Consider the following 24,446-nt stretch of genomic DNA (forward strand, 5'->3'; position numbering starts at 1 on the left):
TCTCTTGCTTTATATTCCTTAACTGTTGGCCTTCTTCAGGTTCCTGGCCTTTACTTCTCTCCTCACATTACACATTGTCCTTGAGCACCATGTACCAGACCTCTGTCCTCCAATATTATCCACATGCCCATGACTTCATATTAATAGGCACAACTCAGAACTCTCTTCTGAGCTCCAGACAAGTGTATCCCATGGCCTGTAGACCTCTCCACTTTAATTTCTCACAGGCATTTTGTGCTCACTAGACTCAAAGCCAAACATTGTTTCTTCTCCAATAGTCTGTCCCAGTAAATGATACCACCATTTCTCAGATCACCCAGTCCAGAATTAATAGGCATCACTGACACCTCCTGTGTTACCCAGTTCCATTGCCCCAATCAGCCACCATGTCCCGCCTCTTAAAGATCTCAAATCAGGTGCATATCTCTGCCCTGCTGTTTCCATCATGATTCCTTCAGCCAGATGACTGCCAGTCTCTGAGCTGGTCCACCTGCACAAGGCCCAACCCTCCTCCAGTCCCTTCTGCCCCTAGGTAGCCAGTGATGATTCTATAGTACAAGTCTTATCCAGGATCTGGCCACTCTGGCCTCTTCTCTCCCTGCTCTCGCCACTGCCCTAGTGTTCTCTGCTGAACTTCTTGCTGGCCTCTTAGGAAACCACATCTTCACCCATTTCTGGCCATCTAAACATGATGGCCTCTCTACCTTGTGTATTTTTTGCCTTCTTCCCCACAGCAAAACTTTCCTGACTTGTATTCTCTTATCAATGTAGATGTCTCTTCTGCCCTCCCCAGCAGCCTCATGCTCTCCTACAGCAAAGGACTTACCCTCTGTTCTGTACATGCCCTTCTCCTCACCTGCTTACTCCATAGATTTTGAGGACCACAGGGACTATGGTCTACACTTGTTCATAATTGTTGCTCCAGTATTTATCTCAGGGCCAAGCATTAGTACCCACTGGGTAAATGGTTGGACATTAAATGATGAGTGTGGTTTTTGGGTTCACAGATGCATTTATTACTTTTATTGATATAAAAGTTATATAACATAAAATTTGCCATTTTCACCATTCCAAAGTTTTACAATTCAGTGAATTCCAGTATATTCACAATGTTGTACAATAATTACCACTCTAATTCCAGAATGCTTTCATAGCCCAAAATGGGAACCCTGTACCTATTGGAAGTCACTGCCCATTCTCTCCCTCCACCCCCATGCCCCCACCCCTAGCCCTAGCCCCTGGTAACCACTAATTTACTTTTGTTTAGATTTCCTTGTTCTGGACATTGCATATAAGTGGGGTCATATAATATCTGGTCTTTCATGCCTGGCATCTTTAACTTAGAATATAATGTTTTCAAGGTTCATTCATATTATAGTATGGAACAGTACTTAATTCCTTTGTATAGCTGAAAAATATTCAATTGTTTAGTTAGACCACAAGTTGTTTATCCCTTCATCCGTTGATGGACATCTGTGTTGTTTTCACCTTTTGGCTATTGTGAATAGTGCTGGTGTGATCATGTGTGTACAAGTTTTGTTTGAATACCTGTTTTCAATTCTGTGGGACTGGAATTGCTGTGTCATATGATGACTCCATAGTTAACTTTTTGAGGAACCACCTTTTTTTTTTTCCATAGACTGTGCAATTTTAATTTCCACCAGCAATGAATTAGGGTTTCAGTACATTATCATCACAGGCGTGTTTTGAATATTGATCTCTACAAAATATTAGCTAGGTCAGATTTTGTTATGAGATTACCAAAGGGTGGACCACATTCCCCTCTTTTGTGACATTTGCATTTTAGTTAACTAAATTTTCATAAATAAATCTCATTGTTAGGGATTTACAAACTATTTTATTATACAGAAATGTTGTGGTAGTACATTTTTTTTTGTGTTCAGATAGATGGCACTACCAGAACTTTTTAAACCTAATTTGCCTTGAGTAAGATTCATTTCTTAATGGTGTAAAAATTGATGATGGGTGATGGAAGATTGTTTTGGGTAAATTGTACCTCCATTAAAAAAAAAATATGTCAAAGTCCTAACCCCTGGTATCTGTGAATGTAGCGTTATTTTGAAATAGGGTCTTTGCAAATGTAATCAAGTTATAATGAGGGTCATATTGGATTAGGTTGGGCCCTGATTCCATCTGACTGATGTCCTTAAGAGAAGAGACACAGATACAAGGAAAATGCCATGTGATGATGAGGCAGAGATTGGAGTAATGTGTCTATAAACTAGGGGCACCTAGGACCACCAGAGGCTGGAAGAGGCAAAGAAGGATCCTCCCCAAGAGGATTCTGAGGGAGCATGGTCCTGTCCATATCTTGATTTTGGACTTCCAACATTCATCACTGTGAGAGAATACATTTATATTGTTGTAAGCTGCTCAGTTTGTTCCAGTGGCCACAGGAAACTCACACCAAAGATGTAGGAAGTTTATTATAAACAGATGAGTTGCTGCTTCTTTAAATGGTCTCTATTTGGTAATACTAGAGAGAACAGAAAAGTTAACTCAGATGAAATGATGTCTTTTTTTTTGTCTTTCACAGGCAAAGGGTGGAGGATATGAAAGTGAAAGTGCTTACCCAAATGCAGAACTTGTGTTCTTGGAGATCCATAACATTCATGTGATGCGAGAGTCACTACGTAAATTAAAAGAGATTGTGTACCCTTCAATTGATGAGACACGGTGGCTATCCAATGTGGATGGAACACATTGGCTGGAGTATATAAGGGTAAAGAGGGCCAATCCCTTATATGCGTTCTGGATAAGATTTCTCTGTGTTGGCATAAAACAAGTGATTTCTCAACATTAAAAAAAGGCACATCTTTGCTGTGTACTTGGACTTCCTAGTTTCCATGGGAAGCATCCAGACTGTGGTCTTCTTCCTTTTCTTTTTCTTTTGTTAATCCTCATGCGAGTATATTTTTTCCATTGACTTTTAGAGAGAGTGGAAGCGGGGGGGGGGGTATAGAAAGATCAACTTGAGAGAGAGGCATCAATTGGTTGTCTCCTGCACGAGCCCCAATAGGGGCTATGGATGGAACCTGCAAGTCAGTTATGTGCTCTTCACCGTAATCGAACCCACAACCCTTTGGTGAGCAACACAGACCAGGGAAGACTGTGGTCTTTTGTGGGGGCATTTGTGATATAATAAAAAGGGATAATGCTTGTCTCAAAACAGGGTTTTAAAGTACTTTTTGGCCCTTTTAATAAAGGACCCTATTTACTGCTGTAGTTTTTCTTAGAAGTTTTTTGCCCTCACGATGCTGCTGATGTTTTCTAGTGATTTTCAATTGATTGCATTCTTGTTTGGTTTATTGACCTGAACCTCCAGTGTTCTCCCCAGAATTTTTTTTGCTATAATAGAAATTAAATGTTGCTTGGTCTGATGTGCCTTCTTTTCTGAAGATGCTTCTTGCTGGGGCAATGAGAATTGCTGATAAAATAGAATCTGGGAAAACCTCAGTGGTGGTACATTGCAGCGACGGTTGGGACCGGACAGCCCAGCTGACATCTCTGGCTATGCTGATGCTGGACAGTTATTACCGCACCATTAAAGGATTTGAGACTCTTGTAGAAAAGGAGTGGATAAGTTTTGGACATAGGTTTGCACTGGTAAGTTGAGACAGATTCATGCTTTGACTGTTTTGCTCTGTCATATACATGTGTATATCAGAACATCTCTCTCTCTCACACACACACACACACACACACGCATATGCTTGTGCACAGGCTTCCTGCTCTGTATCAGACCTGAATTGCATTAATATAATACTATGGACCTCAGCATTGTATGTTCCTGGTAGGGCATTTTTTTTATAACATAGGTATGACTTTTTAAAATAAAAGTTGAGGTAAATTTCATATCACATAGAATTAACAAAGTGTACAGTTCTGTGGCATTTAGTACATTCACAGTCTTGTACAATCACCACCTCTATGTAGTTCGAAAACATATTCACCATCCTCAAAGGAAACCCCATACACATTAAGCAGTCACTTCCATTCCTCCCTCCCTCAGCACCTGACAACCACTAATCTGCATTCTGTCTCTGAATTGCCTATTCTAGGTTACCTGATATGAGCAGAATTATACAATATGTCTTTCTGTTGCTGGCTTTTCACTAGCATAATGTTTTCAAACTTCATCCATGTTGTAGCATATATCAATTTAATTTCTTTTCATGGATGAATAGTACTCCAATGTATGTGTATACCACATTTTGTTTATTCATCTGTTGCTAGACATTTGGATTGTTCACTATTGTGAATAACACTGCTGTGAACATTGGTATAAAAGTTTTCATCATACAAAATATCACAGACTGGGTGGCTTACATGATGGAAATTTCTGTTATAACTTTGGAGATTAGAAGTCCAAGATCAAGATTGTGACATGTTGGGTTTCTCCTGAGGCCTCTCATTTTAGCTTGTAGATGTCTGCCTTCTTTCATGCTCTTCCCTCTGTGTGTATTTGTTCAATTTCTTATAAGAAGACTAGTCAGACTGGATTAAGGTCTTCCATAATGGCCTAATTTAAACTTAATCACCTCTTTAAAGACCCTGTCTCCAAATACAATCACATTCTGAGATTATTGGAGGCTAGAGTTTTAACATACAAATTTCGGGGAGACACAACTCAGCCCAGCGCATAACAGCCTGCTTTTACTTTTGGGTATAAATCTAGGAGTGGGATTGTTGCGTCATCTGATAGGACATTCTTGGGCTGATTTTTTTTTTTTAGTCCAAATGGTAGCTAATTCTTGTTGAACTGTTGGGAATTATGTCTGAACCTTGTGTTGAATCAGAATACTCCCAAAACCCCATTCAGACTCTGCTTGTGGAAAGCAGAATGATGGACAGTTCAAGGACGTAAATGGCTCCAGCCTTCAGGGTGCTGAGTGCACCCACTGTGCCTGCACTCTCAGGGAGGAGAGGGAAGGGAAGTTCCACAGCATCCCTTTGGGAGCTGTTGTCAGATCCTTGGACACATGCCTTCACTCTCTCCGCCTTGGTTTCCCTTCTCTGAAATGGAGTGTCGTAAGGTGGGAGTGAGTTTATATATATCAGATGTTTAGGACAGTGCCTGGCCCATGCTGTGTGGGTAAGATTTAGCTCCTGTTATTACTTTAAACATTATCGCAAACTTCTCTGTTGCTTCTTTCCTCAGTAAAAGCTGTTGTTCACACATACTATCACTTTGCCTACTTCTGGTCTGTCTGTAACCCACTTCAGCCAGACTTCCTCTTCACAAACTCCTTCCTCAAATTTCTCTTGTCACTGTCATCAATGATAGCCACTTTACCAAGTCCTTCTCCTATTTAGCCTGAGTATTTATTTGATGCTGTTGCTTCTTCCCTTCCTCTGTCAACTTTCTTCACTTGGCTCCTAGGTTTTGAATTTCCTCATACCTTCTGGTCCTCTTTCCCTAACCTATTAATTTTGGGGTTCTCCAGGGTTCAGTCCTTGCTTGGATTATTTCTCTTCTTTGTGCTTAATCCCTCAGTGATCTCAGCTAATCCCATCACATTAATACGTGTATTTCAAATCTTTCATCTCACCATTGCCACTGATGCTCCCTTAATTCAGAACTGAACTATTATGGCACTATTATGGCAGTCTCTTAACTAGCCTCTGTTGCCTATGCCCTTTCAATTCATCATCCTCAATGCAGCAAGATGGAGCTTTCCAAAAAGATATCTGATTCTGTCACTCCCCAGCATGAATCCCTCAGAGCCTTCCCATGCCCTATAGGATTGTGTGCAAACTCTTCAGCATAGCATTTGAAGCACTTGGTGATATGGCCCTAGTCTACCTTTTCAACCTCATTTTGTCTCCCTTTCTATGTGTCATCCTCTGAGTCTCAGCTGTGCCCAGCTAATAATGGCACCCCTGATACCTCCACTGCTTCTGATATATTTCTCTGGCCAGCCAGGAATCAGGCGTCTTCCTGTTCTTCAAGGTGTATCTCAAATGGGACTCCTCCATGACTAACTTGTTTGACTCCCTCCTCATTCCCTCCTCTGCCCCATCTTAATATGGCCACTTGCTCCTTTGTGGCCCCACTGTTCCCTTGGAACATTTTACTGCCCTTGTTATTTATAGGCATTTTCCCCATGACTAGATCATAAATGAGTTATTCATCAGCAAAGGTTCTGTATCTCATTTGTCTTTGTACCCCAGGTGCCTAGCCAAGGTGTCTACTAGACACCATGAAAATGCATGAAATCGCAAGGGCCAGGCAAGATGTGATACAGACACCATTGGAGTTCCGTGAATGTCTATTAAAGAATGTGACATGGGAGCATGGAACAGACTGATGAATCTCAGAGGGAAAGGGGTGGGGTGGGGGTGGGAAGACATTAACCAAATAACTTACATGCATATATTCATAGCTCATGGACACAGACAATAGTGTGGTGAAGGCCTGGGGTGGGGTCGGAGCCAGGTAAAGGGGGGAAGTAAGGGGGAATAAAGGAGGAACATCTGTAATACTCTCAACAATAAAGATACATTTTAAAAAATGACTCCTAAATTGTGAACTGTCAGTGTGAACCTGTTCCCTAGGTGCCTTAAGTACTAAAGATCATGTTTTATTAATTATTTTATAAAGGGGAAGTACAGAAATAGCCAGTGCATGTAGCTGCTATGGAAAACAGCTTTTAAAAAAATTAAAAATTGAGCCCTGGCCGGTTTGGCTCAGCAGTTACAACGTCAGCCTGCGGTCCCGAGAGACCCGGGTTCGGTTCCCGCTAAGGGCACGTACCTCAGTTGCAGTTTGTCCCCGGCCCTGGTTGGGTTGTGCGGGTGGCAACTACTCGATGTGTCCCTTTCACGTCGATGTTTCTCTCTCTCTCTCCCTCCCTCTCTATCTGAACAAAATATCAAAAAATGTCCTCAGGTGAGGATAAAAAAAAAATTAAAAATTGAATTAACGTATGATCCAGCAATTCTGCTTTTGGTTATATACCCAAAATAAATGAAAGCAGAAACTCAAACAGATATTTGAACAGCCATGTTCATAGCAATGGTATTCACAATAGCTGAAATGTGGAAGCAACCCAAATGTCCAACCCAAATAGACCATAAACAAGTATGGTCTATACATACAATGGGATTTTATTCAGTCATAAAAAGGAAGGGAATTTTGACACACGTTACAATATGGATGAACCTTGAGGACATGGTGCTAAGGGAAATAAGCCAGTCATAAAAGGACAAATAATGTGTGACTCTACTTATATGAGATCCTTAGAGCTTTCAAATTCATAGAAAGTAGGATGGTTGTTGCCAGGGGCTGGGAGAAGGGGAATAGAGAGCTGTTGTGCAATGGGGACATTTTCATGTAAGAAGATGAAAAAGTTCTAGAGATGGGTGTGGTGATGGCTGCACAACAATGTGAGTGTACTTAATACCACAGAACTGTACACTTAAAATGGTTAAGTTGGTTAATTTTATGCAATGTATATTTCACCACATTAAAATTTTTTTTTTAAAAAAAGGCAATATAGTATTGCTCTGAGGTGTTGACATTGTCTTGGTCATTTCCTTGTTTTTATATCTTTCCTGGTGGCAATTTCATAGACCCAGTATTTCTCACTCTTAATGTGTGGTGGTTGTGTTGTATCTTCACAATGTGTTTTCTTTCTCTTCCTTTTGCTTAATTCATTTGGATCATCAGATTATTTGAAACTTCTCTTAGAATGCTCACTTTTGAGCTGTTTAACTTTATTTTCAATGTTTTTGTCAGTCCTGTTTATGTTTGAAATAATGTTTTACTTTTAGTATGAATCTATTAATATATTCTAACATATCAAAAAGTGTGAAAGACAATTCCAGCTATCAATTATATCTCAAAACTGGAAAAAAAATACAACATTGGACTCCTAGAGCAAATATTCTACACAATACCATTTCAAGAGTAAGATTTTTGGGTTCTCTGAGTCATAATGAATTGCTTAAAATTTGTACATTGTTAATTATTATTTTGATTCTCAGACTTCCTGACAGTTTTCAACAATGGAAAAAAAAAAAACCTTTTTTTTTTTATCACTTGTGGAGAAAATGGCAATCATAAGGTGCTTTATGAGCTGCTAATTGGTAGTCCCATGGTGACAATGTGCACTTGGTGTGGTGGCTGGGATTGGTCCCATCATTTGGACTGAAAAATGCTGGCTATTTGCTTATAATTCTTGATCCAAGTTATATAAGAAACATTATAAAAGTCAACCTGTAGAAATATAGTACACTGAAATTTTATTTCCTAAGACTAATGAAAGTCAGTTCAATTCATTGAACATTTTTGAGTGCTTATCATGTGCCAGGAATTCTGTTAGGCCCTGTGACATACAAGTGAGACATGATTCTTGTCACCAGGCAATTTAAAGTGACATTTGAGAGGACTGTGGCGTACATTAAAACATTTAACCTCTTATTTCTTTTCAGCGAGTGGGCCATGGGAATGACAACCATGCAGATGCTGACCGGTCACCAATATTTCTTCAGTTTATTGATTGTGTTTGGCAAATGACAAGACAGGTGAGAGATTTCAAATATATTTCTGACCTACATAATCTGATTTAAACATACCTTAAAGTTGAAGAGTAGATAAATTTTCACGTTCATTCAAAATGAAGATGTCTGTATGTGTATAAAATATGACCCCTTCTGTTATTTAAGTCTTTATTCTAATTCATTTAGAAATATAAGCAGAAAATTAGAAACAAACAACTTCTCGCCAAAAGTTACTTTTCTTGTACAAATGGTTCTTGTCAGTCATCCTGTCCCCCACCCTTGCAAACAAAGGCCCTACTCTTCAGCCATTGTACCTCTTTCTGTCAGTGCAAGGAAACACAATCCCCTGCTGGGCCAGAAATATAAGATCCCCACCAGGTGTTAAAAATGGGGATGGGACTGAAGGCCAGCAAAGTGGATTTGACCAGGGAATCCAGAAATCCACACCCTGCCCCAGGCCACACCCCTCTAACCCCAAGTTCACTGATGGAAATGACTATCCAAGAACTAATGGCAGATAGCTGCAGAGTATTTTGTTATCTCCTGGTGCTTAGTTCCCAAACCCCAATACACAGGGCGCCGGTAAGCAAGAAGGCCATACATAGACTACTCTTCCCTAAGCCATTTGGGCCCGAGGGCTTTAGTTCAAAGCAGACCATGAGGCATGTGCTGGTTTTCTCCTCATGTCCAACATCCAAACTCAAGTTTGGGGATTTACCATCATGATGGCCACAGAAATGGACTTGGAATCAGAGAAAGACAGAGCCAGAGCCAGACAGAGAGAGAAAGACAGAGATGCAGGGAGTGACAGAGAGAGGATGGCAGAGAGAGAAAGAGTGGCAGAGGAACAGATAGAGAAGGGGCGGAGGTCAGAGATTCAGAGAGGGGTACACAGAGATGCCTAAACAGACAGAGTGGAAGAGAGACATAGGAACAGAAAGAGACACAGAAAGAGATAGAGGGGTGGCGGGGGCAGGGAGATGGGCAGAGAGAGAGAGAGAGTGGCTGAAAGAGGCAGAGAAAGGGGGATAGAAAGAGAGGCACAGGCACAGAGGGAATGGGGACAGAGAGAGATGGGGACAGAGAGAGGCAGAAAGAGAGGGGCAGAGATGGGGGACAGAGAGACAGTGATGGGGGCAGAGAGGTGCAGAAGGATGCACTAGGGGAGGGCAGAGAGAGGGAAGTGGCAGAGAATGGGATAAGAGAGAGGGGGGCATAGAGGAATGTTAGCAGAGAAGAGTAGGAAAAAGGCAGCAGAGAGGAGAGATCTGGAGGGGGGAGCATGAGCAGAGCAGGGAGAGATGGACAGAGAAAAGTGGAGGGGCAGAGAGGTAGAGAGCGGCAGAAAGAAGAGTGGATGGGGAGGGGCAGAGAGATGGGCAGGGAGAATCAGCGTGACAGAGGGGCAGGGACAGCTGGGCAGAGAGAGAGGTAGAGAGGGACAGAGAGAGGCAGTGAGGGTCAGGGAAGGAGTCAGAGAGGCAAAAAGAGATGGGGGCAGGTAGGCAAGGAGTAGGGTAGAAGGGCAGAGAAAAGGAAGGAAAGAGTGGGGGCAGAGAGGGAAGCAGAGGGGAGTAGGGAGATAGAGAAGCAGACAGCTAGAGGGTGAGGTAAAGAGAGAGGAGAGCATGGTTAGAGAAAGAGAAATACAGTGGTACAGAGACAGTTGGGGAGAGGAGCTGTGAAAGGGGAAGGCAGGGAGAGTGGTAGGGAGAAGAAAGGTCAAGTGAGGGGATGAGGCAGAGATAGAGAGGTGTGGTGGGGAGGCAGAGTGGCCAGAGTGGGAGAGAGTTGGAGACTGGGAGAGAGGTGGGGGGAGTTGAAGGGGCAGAGAAAGAGGAGTTAGGAAAGGGAAAGCATAGAGACAGGGGGACATGTAGAGATAGTGAGGGCATACAGAGAGAGGGGGTTGTAGGGGGAGAGAGAGAGAGTTGGCTAGAGGGTAGAGGAAGTGAGAGGGTGGGGGGAAGAGGCAGAGATAGAGGCGCATAGAGGGAGGGAGAAGCAGGTAGATGGAGAGGCAAAGAAAGGACAGGGTGGGGGGAGAGGCAGATGGGCAGTGAGAGTTGGGGTAGGTAGAGGGGTGCTGTTAGAGAGGGGCAGAGAGAGCGGTGCAGTAAGAGGGGTGAGGCAGATAGAGATGTGGTCGGGGAGAGGCAGAGAAAGTGAGAGATGGGGAAGGGGAGAGGCAAAGAGAGAGGTGATGAGATGGTGGGGAAAACAGAGGATTCTTCCATTGACCAGTGCAGCTCGCTCTTATGGTAGCACAGAAATCCCATGGGGACTATATTAGAATATTGACTTTGATCTGAGACTCTGCATTTCTAACAGCCACTCAAGTCATGCTGCAGGTCCACAGATCACCCTTGGAGTAGCATAGATATACCTTCAGAAATAAGGAAAATGGGGTGGTGGATCAGAGCAACCAAAGTAAATTCCCAGAATCCTTGTTCTTCCCTTTGAACTCATTCTTACTTTTAGGCCAGTGAGCTGATTGGGCTCAACAGTCATCTGAGTGGCAGGTCATAGCTGACTGAAAGCAGCCAGTTTGAAGGTTGTTAGAGTAAAATAGGTGGTCTCACAGGTAGGCACCCTGGTATGAGTGACAGGTTAAGTAAACACATACTTAAAAGGCTGGCCAGAAGTCTCACTGTTTTGTGTGCCTTGTACTTCTTCCTGTTCAAGCTGATGCCAGGCCACTAAAAAAAATTGAGTAATGGTTACATTCCAGTTAAGACCAGAAAGTATGAAATCCATCTTTGAAAAATTGCATAAAAACATTGTACACAATAATTCTGATGCTTCTGAAAGGATAAGCACCATTTTGTGTATGTGAAGTAGCTTATTTCTCCCAAATGTCTAGGTAAATGTGCATGTGTTATTAAAACCTTCAATCTGACTACCACCTGTCATGTTGATTAGTGCCTATTTTCATGTCTAATATGTATCATTTTTGTATTTTTTTAAAGAAAGAAAATAAGAGTTTGGATTAGAAAATTTTAGATGTCTTTCATAGATTTAAGACTGTCCATGAAATGTGTATAATTATTTTGAATGATATTGTTAATGCATGAGATGCAGAGACAAGAATAATTAGTCTTTAACTATCAATTAAGTCGCAAGTGAATAAGATGTAGCTTGTTAGAAAAGATGTGTTAATATAACAATATTAACTTATTTTTAGGTTATGTACTGCTAAATCAAGAAAGCTAAATCAGTATAAAAATTGTCAGAAATCTCAGAATAAAATGAACTAGTCTCTGCACAAATTGGTATAAAAGGAAGTAAGGGGAAAAGTAACCAAGGGACTCTTTAAAAAAGAATCTCAAAGACATTCTACAATAGCCATACTTTAACAGACTACCATTTTGGATAGGCTTAATAAGTTGTTGATATTTTTTGTCCCTTAAGAGGTGCAGAATTTTTAAATGGATTTCTGTGGCGTTTTGAGACCATGCTCTTTAGGTAAATGACATAGTTTTCAGGAGAAGAGGCCAAAACAAACTGAATCACAGAGACTTTATTTTTCATTTTTATTACTCTACCTATTGCTACTTACCCTAATGAAATGTTTTCAGAGTTGAATTTAATACCACAATGCCCTTTGTATGTGAATAGCAGTTGATATGAGTAGATGGAGCTCTTGTATATTATTGTCTTGAGTTTTGATGAGCTTGGGCTGAGCCCTACTCTACTCTCACCTTCAATAACTGGTGTGCAGTAGGCCAGAATAAGGCTCAGTGTCAGTGGTGCTAGACTGTTCCCAACCGAGCTCCCAGATCCAGAATGCAGACTTAGGAATGAAGACTCATAAGACTTAAAAATATGTCAATAAAAGCCTTGCTTTCCTGTTAGTAAACATATATTTTTAAATGTTTGAAAAGAAACTATAGATTTTCTATTCCCATTGTCAATTTAATAAAGCTGCAGTGTACACAAATGTTATCTTTTGCTTAAAATTAATACATTCCATGGTTCCAATAACTTATGAATAGGGTATAACTAAGATGCAAAGAAAAAGACTGGGAAAGTGGATATAATATACTTGGCCTTTCAAAAGCCATATGGGCAGACTGGTGCAGCCACTATGGAAAACAATATGGTGTTATCTCAAAAAATTAAAAATTGAACTTCCATTTGACCCAGTGATCCCGCTTCTAGGAATATACCCTAAGAAGCCTGAAACACCAATCAGGAAGAATATATGTACCCCCATGTTCATAGCAGCACTATTTGCAATAGCTAAGATCTGGAAACAGCCCAAATGCCCATCAGTAGACGAATGGATAAAAAAAGCTGTGGTACATATACACAATGGAGTACTATGCATCTGTAAGAAAGAAAGATCTCTTATCCTTTGAGACTACATGGAGGGACCTGGAAAGTATTATCCTAAGTGAAACATGCCAAACAGAGAAAGAAAAGTATCATATGATCTCACTTATTTGTGGAATATAATGAACATAACAGTCTGAGGAACGGGGTAGTCCCTGAGATGTGGAAGTGGGGTACAGACTGACAATCCCCAGAAGAGGGGGTGGTAGGGGAGAGATAAACCACAGAACTTATATGCATATATGCATGGACAATGGACATGGACAATAAAGCTGGGGACAGGGGGGGAGGGGAGAAGGGGGAATCAGTGGGGGGAAAAGGAGAAACATCTGTAACAAAAATAAATTAATTAATTTCAAAAAAGTTAACTATGTGAGGTGATAGATGGGTTTATTATATTGATCTTGGTGATCAATGTACAATGTATATGTATATCAAATCATCACGTTGTACCCTTTAATTATATACAATTACATTTGACAATTATTCCTCAATAAAGTTGAAAAAAGTGTTCAATAAATTTGTAAGGTGTAAAAAATAAAAATAAAATAAAAGCCATATGGGGACCCAAATAACCAAAATCAGACATGAAAGAGAAGTGACAACTGACACCACAGAAATACAAAGTTTTGTTAGAAAGTACTGTGAACAATTATATACCAACAAATTAGACAACCTAGGTGAAATGGATAAATTTCTAGATTACACAGTTTCCCAGAACAGAACCAGGAAGAGTCAGAAAACTTGAACAGACTAATAACAACTAAGGAAATAGCAGTTGTAATCAATAAACTCCTAGAAAACAAAAGCCCTGGTCCAGTTGGCTTTACAGGGGAGTTTTATTAACATTCAGAGAAGAACTAACTCCTGTTCTCCTCAAACTATTCCAAAAATTTCAAGAGGAAGGAAGACTTTCCAGCTCTTTTAATGAGGCCAGCATAATCCTAATTTCAAAACCAGATAAAGACACTACAAAGAAGAAAAAACAACTGCAGGCCAATATCCCTAATGAACTTACATGCCAAAATCCTCAACAAAGTCTTAGTAAATTGGATCCTGCAATATATTAAAAAAAAATTATTCACCACGACCAAGTTGGATTCATTCCAGGGATACAAGGATGGTGCAATATTAGCAAATCAATACATGTGATACACCACATAAACAAAATGAAAGATAAAAGTCATATGATCATATCAATCGATGCTAAAAAAGCATTTGACAAAATCCAGCACCCATTTCTGATAAAAGCATTCAGCAAAGTGGGAATAGATGGATCATATCTCAACATAATAAAGGCCGTATATGACATACTTACAGCCAACATCATACGCAGTGTGAAAAAACTAAAAACATTTTCCTCAAGAACAGGAACAAGACAGGGATGTCCACTTTTGCCACTCTTATTCAATATAGTACTGGAAGTCTTAGCCACAGCGATTAGACAAGAAAAAAAAAAACAATAAGGCATCCAAATTGGAAAGGAGTAAGTGAAACTGTCATTATTAGCAGATTATATGATGATGTACATGAAAAACACTAAAGATTCTATCAAAAATCTGCTAAATTTAATAAATGAATTTGGCAAAGTAGCAGGATACAAAATTAACATCCAGAAATTGATGTCATTCTTTTTTTTTTTTTTTTCTTTATTGATTTTAGAGAGAGAGGAAGGGAGAAGGAGAGAGATAGAACTACTGATGAGAGACAACATGGATTGGCTGCCTCCGGCATGCCCCCCCCCCCCCCCCCGGGGATCAGGCCCACAACCTGGGCATGTGCCCTGACCAGGAATCGAACCAGTGACCTCTTGGTGCATGGGTGTACGCTCAACCACTGAGTCACACTGGCCGGGCTCGATGTTAATTCTTATACACCGATAATGAACACTCAGAAAAGGAAACAACAACAACAACAAAAACAACCCCATTTACCATTGCAACAAAAAAATAAATACTTAGAATAAACTTAATAAAAGAGGTAAAAGACCTGTCCTCAGAAAACTACAGGACATTGAAAAAGAAATAGAAGAAGATATAAAAAAGTGGAAACATATACCATGTTCATGGATTAGAAGAAACAACATCATTAAAATGTTCATATTAGCCAAAGCAATCTACAGATTCAATGCAATTTGTATTATTGTACCTGTGGCATATTTCACAGATCTCAAACAAATACTCCATAGTTTATATGGAACCAAAAAGGATCCAGAATAGCCACAGCAATCTTGAAAAAGAAGAACAAAGTTGTTCTTTAGATACCAGATACCAAGTTATACTACAAAGCCAATGTAATCAAAACAGCTTGGTACTGGCACAAGTACAGGCATACAGATCAATGGAATGGAACAGAGAACCCAGAAATCAAACCAAGATGTTATGCGCTATTAACATTCAACAAAGGAGGCAAGAGCATACAATGGAGAAAAGATGGTTTCTTCATTAAATGCTGTTGGGAAAATTGGACAGGTATATGGAAAAAAAAAAAGAAACTAAACCAACAACTTACACCATACACAAGAATAAACTCAAAATGGATAAAATACTTAGATGTGACTCATGAATCCATAAAAATCCTAGAATAAAATGTAGGCAGCAAAGTCTCAGACATTACACGTAGCAGAATTCTCATTGATACATTGCCTAGGGCAAAAGAAACAAAGGAAAAATTAATAAATGGGACTACATTAAACTAAAAAGCTTCTTCACAGCAAAAGAAACCAGCATCAGAATGATAAGAGAACCCACACTCTGGGAAAACATATTTGCCAATGATACATCAGAAAAGGGTTAATCTCCAAAATATATAGATTACTCATATAACTCAACAAAAGGAAGACAAAGAACCCAATTAAAAAATTGGCAGAGGACCTAAATAGACGCCTCTTCGAACAGGACATACAAATGGCCAAGAGACATATGAAAAAATGTTCAACATCACTAATCATCACAGAGATGCAAATTAAAACAATAATGAGGTATCACCTCACACCTGTCAGAATGGTCGCCATCAACAAATCATCAAACAACAAGTGTTGGCGAGGGTGTGGAGAAAAGGGGACTCTAGTACACTGCTGGTGGGAATGCAGACTGGTGCAGCCACTATGGAAAACACTATGGTGTTACCTCAAAAAATTAAAAATTGAACTGCCATTTGAATCAGTGATTCCACTTGTAGGAATATATTCTAAGAAGCCTGAAACACCAATCAAGAAAAATATATCCACCCCCATGTTCATACTAGCACTATTTACAATAGCTAAGGTATGGAAATAGCCCAAGTGTCCATCAGTAGATGAGTGGATAAAAAAGCTGTGGAACATTTACGCAATGGAATACTATGCAGTTGTAAGAAAGAAAGATCTCTTACCCTTTGAGACAACATGGAGGGACCTGGAGATTATTATGTTGAGCGAAATAAGCCAGTCAGAGAAAGACGAGTACCATGTGATCTCACTTATTTATGGAATATCATGAACAAAATAAGCTGTCAATCAAAATAGATCCAGAGACATGTAAGTAAAGAACAGATTGATGACCTCAAAGGAAGGGGGTTGGAGGAGTTGGGAAGAGATAAACCACAGAACTTATATACATATATGCATAACCAATAGACACAGACAGTAGTTTGGGGAAAGCAGGAGGGGGGTGGTTACAGGGAGAAGGGCATCAATGGGGGAAAAGGGGGGGACATCTGTAATACTTTCCACAATAAAGAAAAGAAAGAAAGGTATAAAAATAAATAAATTAAAATTAAAAGTAAATTAAAATAAAAGCCATTTGGGCCCTGGCTGGTTTGGCTCAGCACTTAGAGTGTCTGCCTGCAGACTGAAGGGTTTTGGGTTTGATTCCTGTTCAAGGACCCATACCTGGGTTGCAGGTTTGATCCCTGAACCCGGTCAGGTCTGTGTAGGTGGCAACCAATGGATGCGTCTCCCTCACATCAGTGTTTTTCTCTTTCCCTCCTACCCTTCCACTCTATTTAAAAATCAGTGGAAAAATATCCTTGCATGAGGGTTAACAAAAAATAAATAAAATAAAGTAAAATAAAAGCCATTTGGAATATGAAACCATTGTCAGAGATGTAAGGGACAAACCTAAAGGCTCTGAGAGAAAGTTAACCTTTCAGCCAGATTAATTCATCATTGATTTAGTTATCTGAGAACAAGAATGCTAAAAGGAACAACCACTACAGCTAGTTTTCAGAGGTTTCTGAAGAAGTCGTATTCTGATGGAGCTTCTAGAACAGAGTTGTATGTTTCTATAAGAATAATCCTTAAAATTTAGAGAAGCTGACCTTAATACAAGGCAGCTGAGAAGTATTTGTTAAATTGGATAATATAATATCCTGGTGAGGAAAATCATTTCAGTTGGAGTTTGGACAGTCCTGGATTGGTTGTTGTTTCTCATTGAGAAGCTTGTCCTTGGTTTAATAAAATAATAAATCTAAGCTAAAAAATAAACTTGTCTATCAGTGACCCTGGTTGTCACATTAGAGATGACAGGATTAGTCATAATAGTGTGCAAAGATCACTCTGATTGGGGGATAGGTCTTTAAAGTAAACTGATAAATAAAAACATGCTAGGTAGTTCTATTTGGTTTTGCTCTAATTGGCTTTGTTTCATTCATTACATGATGAATATTTAACTATGTTTTAAAATTAGAAATCTGGCACAGAGTAGGACCCCAGTACATGCCTGCTGCTAGGATCATTATTATCATTTTCTCATGGCTACTAAATGCCAACTACTGGCTAGAAACTCCTGGCAAAGGATACATCTTTGTTAGAATTCTCCAAAACCCCATCAAGAATGAGCTGCCCTGGCCGGTTTGGCTCAGCGGTTAGAGCGTCGGCCTGTGGTCCGGAGAGACTCGGGTTCGGTTCCCGCTAAGGGCACATACTTTGGTTGCAGTTTGTCCCCGGCCCTGGTTGGTCGTGCGGGTGGCAGCCACTCGATATGTCCCTTCACGTCGATGTTTCTCTCTCTCTCTCTCTTCCTCTCTCTCCCTCCCACTCTATCTGTACAAAGAATGGAAAAATGTCCTCAAATGAGGATAAAAAAAAAAAAAAAAAAAAAGAATGAGCTAAAACATGGGGGGGGGGGTGGAGATGAACCACAGAACTTATATGCATGTATGTATAACCAATGGACATGGACAGCAAAGCTGAGGATTGGGGTGCGGAGGGGATGAGGAGGAGGGTGTCAATGGGGGAAAAAGGAGAAACATCTATAGCAAAAATAAATTAATAAATATTTTTTTAAAAAGAAGGAGCTAAAACAGCAGTTGAGATGATCATATGATTTTCTTCCTTATTCTGTTAATAGGGTGAATTTCACTAATTGATTTTTTGTGACATTATTGATTTTCAAATGTTAAACCAGCCTTTCCTTCCTGAGATCAACCTCACTTGGTCATGTATTGGTACCCTTTTTATGTATTACTGGGTTCAATTTGCTTGTATATTGGTAAGTATTTGCATGGTGTATATTCCTGGAGTTGTCTCTATGGGAAGGTTTTAAAGTATGAGTTGTTCCTTTAATAAATATAGACTTTCTATTTTGTCTTCAGTCATTTCTGGTATATGTTCTGCCTGCAATGCCCCCTCCTTCTCCATGGTCCAGAATGTGCCTCCAGGCAGAAAGCTGGGACAATAGTAGAGGTCACCTCCTTGTTTCCTTTCTCTTGGGGGGTTACAGCCCCATGCTGCCTGTTACCAGTTTCTGAAATCAGCTGTTTCATAAATTTTGTCCAGCTTTCTAGTTGTTTCTGGCAGAAGGATGAATGTGGGCTTTGTTCTACCATCATGGTGAGAAATGGGAGCACCATAAACTTTTTTAGGCTTTTATACACTTTTTGTTGCTTCCGGTTCAGCCATATCTATAAGTTCGGATTTGAAACAGTACATAGTTATGTGGGATCAGTCTTCCTTTTAATCCTTGACTATATTCCAAGTTGCAGTTCAGCTTTCTTTTCACAAAAATATTGGTACCACTCTTTCTTAGACATTGAACCTTAACCTTATTTCTTTCTCCATTTAAGTTTCCTTCAGCATTCGAATTTAATGAACTATTCTTGATTACAATCTTGGATCATCTTTATAGCTGTCTCTTTGGGACTTTCTTGTGCAACTGTGAACAGCAGAAATTCAAAGAGGTAAGTGCGTTATATCCTGTCCATTGCTTTCCCAGTTGCTCATGTGCCTTTTCCATTAAGTGCCACTGTAGAAGGGGCACTGAATGGAGAGGGGACTTGGGCATAGCTCTGCTGCTGTGTGCAGATGGAGGGGTTGTACTAGATGCCACCTGGGTTCATCAGCCACAGTGCAGGTTGTCTAATCTCCAAGGTTGTCTGAAACAAGCCTCTTATTTTCTGGGGACTGGGGTCTGGGGTGCAGCAAGCCCACAGCTCTCTGAGGTCTAAAGTGTCAGTAGTAGATCCAGGATCCTGTAAACTCCAAGCTCGTGTACTTTCCACTGCACTAACTCCAAAATGATATGATTCTGCTGATCATTCTCTGTGCTGTTGGGCAGAAGCGTACTTGAAGACCTAGGAAAATGAAATCTGTATATTAGCCCCAAACCTCCCTCTGGGTAGCAAGCTAAACTTTCTTTTACATCAAGCTGGTAAAGCAGCAGGCAGCTGCCAAGCCTCTCAGAGTTACATCTCACCTCTTCCTTTTCTCCTCACTTTGGTATAAAAGAAATGATCAAAAGTGAGGAGGTGTTGAAGAAAGGCAGCTTAAAAAGTATCCTGTGGGTAATAGAAGAGGACTATCATCTGCAGGAAAAAATATATTAGAATAGTATAGAATTTAGGAGGAAACAGTAGGTTACCAGTACCCACCTCTCTTTCTTAGCTGCCTCCTCACTATTGACCACTCCCTCATTCCATACTCCTCACTTCTGGTTCTCCCCCAGCTCACTGGCCTCCCCCCTCAGTCTGTTGCATTTTAACCCATCTCCTACCTCATTGGAGTCACCTGGGCCCAGTCCTGGGTTCTCTTCTCACCCCAAATTCTGTGTCCTCTCTCTAGGTGACTTCATCTGTCTTGGAGCTCTAAATGCCATCTAGCTTCTCCCAGCTCTTTTGCATCTTAGTAAATGGCACTTCTGTCCATTGAGATGCTGAGGTCAAATACATAGAGGCCATCTTCAATTCCTCTCTCAATCTCACCACAGTGGCCACATCCATTCCATCAACGGGTATTGCTGAGCCCTTCCCCCAAATGCATTCTTAATCCGGCCACTTCCCACTGCTTTACAGCTACAAGCCTAGTTCAAGCTCCACCATTTCACATCTGGACTAAGTGCAGCTACTCAGGAATGACCTTCACTCCTTCCATTTCTTATCTCTAGCAGTCTGCTTTAAACATAGCAGCCAGGACAGCATTCCCAAGCTTTAGTCCCACCATATGCCTCTTTTCTGCTTGAAACCTCCCCATGGCTTGCCACTGTGCTCAGGATAATATCCACATTTCTGTGAGCCCAGTAAGATAGAGCTGTTTGATAAAAAGAAAAAAGATTAGAGAGTGAATTTAATGTTAAATCAGCAACAGAAGAATGAAGTTCATATGTAGAATTTAACCCTATGTTCTTAACTTTTTTTTCCAAAATGTATTCTTTTAAAAATAAAAAAAAAAAGATCTCTTGAGATATAATTTACATACCATACCAATTCACCCTTTAAAAGTGTACAGGTCAATGGTTTTTAGTATATTGAGTGTCCAACCATCACCATCATTCATAAAATTTTCATCACCCTCAAAAGAAACCCTCTACCCATTAGCAGTCACTTTCCATCCCTTGTCCCAGGCCCATGAAAAACATTAATCTATTTTCCATCTCTATTGGTTCACCTCTTCTGCACATTTCATGCAAATGGGATAATAAAATACTAGTCCTCCTGTGACTGGCTTATTTTACTCAGCATATGTTCAAGATTCATCCATGTTGTACCATGTGTCAGTACATCACTCCTTTTTATAGTAGAATAATATTTTATTGTATGGGGAGACCACAATTTGTTTATTCATTCATCAGCTGATGGATTTTTTTTTTTTTTTGGAGTTTTCACTTTTGGCTACTATGAATAATGCTGCTATGAGCACTCATGTACAAGACTTTGTGTGGACATATGTTTTATTTCTCTTGGGTATATACCTAAGAATAGAATTTCTGAGTCATATGGTAAACTCTGTGTTTTAATCTTTTGAGGAACTCCTGTTTTCCAAACCAGTTGCAACATTTTACATTTTTACCACAATGTGTAAGGGTCCATTTTCTCCACATCTTTGCAGACATTTGTGTCTTTTTTATTCTAGGCATGCCAGTGGGTGTGAAATGGGATCTCATTGTGATTTCGATGTACATTTCCCTGATGACTAATGATGCTGAGCATCTTTTCATGTGCTTATTGGCTATCTATGTATTTTCTGTGGACAAATGTTTATTCAGACCCTTTGCCCTATTTTTAGTTGGGTTATTTGTCTTTTTATTATTGAGTTGTAAGAGTTCCTTATATATTCTTTATGTATACAAGTCCCTTATCAGATATGATTTGCAATTTTTTTTCTTATTTTATATGTTTTCTTTTCACTTTTTGATGGTATCATTTGAAACAAGTCTTTAATTTTGATTAAATCCAATTTATCTATTTTTTCTTTTGTTGCTTGTGCTTTTGGTGTCATATCTAAGAAACCATTGCCTAACCCAAAGTCCTGACGATTTGGGCCTGTGGTTTTTTTCTAAGAGTTTTATAATTTTAGCTCTTAAATTTAGGTCTTTGATCAATTTTTATTTATTGTGTATATAGTATGGGTCCAATTTTATTTTATTTTTTTGCATGTGGTTATCCAGTTGTCCCATCACCGTTTGTTGAAAAGATAATCATCTTCCCCCTATTTTCTTGGCACTCTTGTTGAAAATCAGTTGACTGTAAATGTGAGGGTTTGTTTCTGTATTCTTTTCTATTCCCACATATATATCCATCCTATGTCATCACCACCTATATTGATTACTATAGCTTTTTAGTAAGTTTGAAATTGGGAAGTGTGAGACCTACAAATGTGTTCTTTTTCAAGATTGTTTTGGCTACTTGGGATCCCTTGAATGATTGCTGGTGTTTCTCTTATAAATACAAAATATAAAATATGAAAAGGTCCTAATTGAATTTTCTAAGGCTGGATAGCTTGTGAGGAAATCAGCTGTCTTGGGAAGAGCAGAATGGTAGAAAACACCCTTGGCTTCATCATTTTCTTGTTTTGATTTTGTACTGTGCCTGATCCATGTTTAATGTTTACCTACCCCACCATGCCTGTGGGTTTGGGTGCTTTCATTCAGATGAGCAATATAAATGATTATAGCATTTCTAATGTAATATAAATAAATGGTTATAACATTTTTAAACAGTGTACTAGAAAATCAGGTGGTGGGGAGATATAATTTGATGATATATTTATTTCTTTATATAAGGCTTCTCTAGCCTGCCACTCTGGCATGTTTTTCAGAAGATAGCCAAGGTTTTCCAATGAGTAAATTCTACTCATAGTCCTTAAATATTAAGAGTCACAAAAGCAAACAGCAAACCAGAATTAAAATGTATTTGATATGGATGAGCCCTATCATTCTGTGGTTGTTAGAAAGTTCTCATTTTGCCTTCACACAGAGGCAGTTGCCAGATGTTAACTAACTCAGCAATATATTTTTTTCCAGGACAGTAATCAGTGTGTTTTTTCATGTCATTCCTAGCATGAGGTGATGCATGACAGAGGGATGGGTGCGGGGCTTAGTAAATGTTCCTGAATTTTTGTTTGAACTCAATTCATTTGTTATGCAAGTCATTTTCTTTATGTAATACAAATTCTTGAGGATATGAAGAAAAGCTGAATTTATTTCAATGTATTCCCTTTTTTTTCAGGATGTACATACGAAGACTATATCCTTATGGTCTTATATAAATAGCCAGCTTGATGAATTTTGTAATCCCTTCTTTGTGAATTATGAAAACCACATCTTATATCCTGTTGCTAGTCTGAGTCACTTGGAATTATGGGTAAACTATTATGTGCGATGGAATCCACGAATGAGACCTCAGGTATCTTTTTGTTTTTCTTCTTTTCAAAAGAGCTTATCTTTCTGTTCAAGTAAAGATGGTGTTACAGAAATAGGTGTGTGCTAGGTGTTAGCACATTATACTGAAGGCCCTCTGCCTTTGCCTCTCAGGGTTCAACCCTTCGTTTTCATGTTCCAGCAGGTTCCTTCCACACACAAACCCAGATGCCATTTGTTGGGTTAGAATTAAAAATCTTAGCACCTTTGTCTTCTGCTGACAATACATAGATTATGTATTATCAGCTACCACGTTTGACTCAATCTTTCTAGGAACTTGACTCAAAGGTGTTATGGGGGTAGCAGTACCAGTTATGCAGGGTAACATATATAGAGTCAGTGGAAGGGTATTTGAAAAATGCATCATGGTTCCAGTTTCTAGATTCTGGTAGCACAACAGAAAGGAGGCCTGTGCTGAGTCACAGAGCAGGTGCCCCTTGAAGAAGGGGTAAAGTTTCCCCCTCCTGCCATACTTTTTCATTCTAATGTTTTCTGGGATTGAAAAAATATTAGAGAACAGTGCACATCAAGGCCAGGCAGCCTAGCTGTTGTCACCCATGGTGTTCAGTGGCTGAGCTTGGGCTGTGGCTCAGACACTATCAGTGAGAGTTCTCAAGGTGCTCCCCCAAATCTCTACTCTACACAGTCCTTCTCCACCCCCAGTCTCCTCCACATGGGTGGCCAGGGCATGGTTGTTGCTGGGTGGAGAGCAGACTAATAGAGGTAGCCCTTACCTCTGTGGCAGATGACTTTCTGCCGAAGCTTTTTTTTTTTAATTTAAGTTTAATATTTTTATGGTTTCCTGGCAGTCCACCTGGAGTGTGTTTCCAGGGCCTTGTTCACTTCTGTTAGCCACAGATACATAAATCTGCCTTTCCTCCCTGCCCTCTTCCTTCTCAATTCTTCCCTCTTATTCAGTGTCTTCAGTCTCTACAGTCATGTTTTATCTCTGTCTTAATCTGCTGGAGCTGCCATAAGAAAGTACCACAGGCTGGGTGGCTTAAACAACAGAAATATATTGTCTTCCAGTTCTAGATGCTAGAAGTCCAAGATCAGGTGTCAGCAGGGTTGGTTCTTTCTGAGGTCCATGAGGGAAATTATCTACTCCAGGACTCTCTTCTTGACTTGTAGATGGCCATCCTCTGCCTATGTTTCTTAACATCAACCTCCCTTTCTGTGTTTTTCTGTGTCCAAATTTCCATTTTTTATAAGGACACCAGTCATATCAGATTAGAGCCCACCCTAATAAATTCATTTTGGCTTGATCACCTCTGTAAAAACCTTTTCTCCAAATACAGTCACAATCTGCGATGTTGAGGGTTAGAACTTCATCATATGAATGGGGGGATACAATTCAACCCATAACAATTCCTAAGCACCACTTAGGGGAAGATCAAACTGTTCATTTCCGTTTTCAATTGGCCTGGCACTTGAACTTCAAGTAAAGTCGCTTCACTAACCTTCCCACCCTAC

General features: G+C 39.9%; 1 protein-coding gene across 4 annotated transcripts in view; it reads left to right on the top strand.

Moving 5' to 3' along the window:
- The window catches only part of MTMR1 (myotubularin related protein 1), an 87,429-nt gene that overhangs the window by 57,828 nt on the left and 5,155 nt on the right, over positions 1 to 24,446 (top strand). For all 4 annotated transcript variants that reach the window (XM_036270959.1, XM_036270958.1, XM_036270960.1 and 1 more), the window contains 5 exons: positions 2,558 to 2,743; positions 3,421 to 3,627; positions 8,458 to 8,550; positions 18,907 to 19,020; positions 22,783 to 22,959. In XM_036270959.1, coding sequence (XP_036126852.1) covers positions 2,558 to 2,743; positions 3,421 to 3,627; positions 8,458 to 8,550; positions 18,907 to 19,020; positions 22,783 to 22,959 — 777 coding nt within the window. The remainder of the gene's footprint in view (positions 1 to 2,557; positions 2,744 to 3,420; positions 3,628 to 8,457; positions 8,551 to 18,906; positions 19,021 to 22,782; positions 22,960 to 24,446) is intronic.

The sequence above is a fragment of the Molossus molossus genome, unplaced genomic scaffold, assembly GCF_014108415.1.
Source record: "Molossus molossus isolate mMolMol1 unplaced genomic scaffold, mMolMol1.p scaffold_m16_p_2, whole genome shotgun sequence".
Lineage (NCBI taxonomy): Eukaryota > Metazoa > Chordata > Mammalia > Chiroptera > Molossidae > Molossus > Molossus molossus.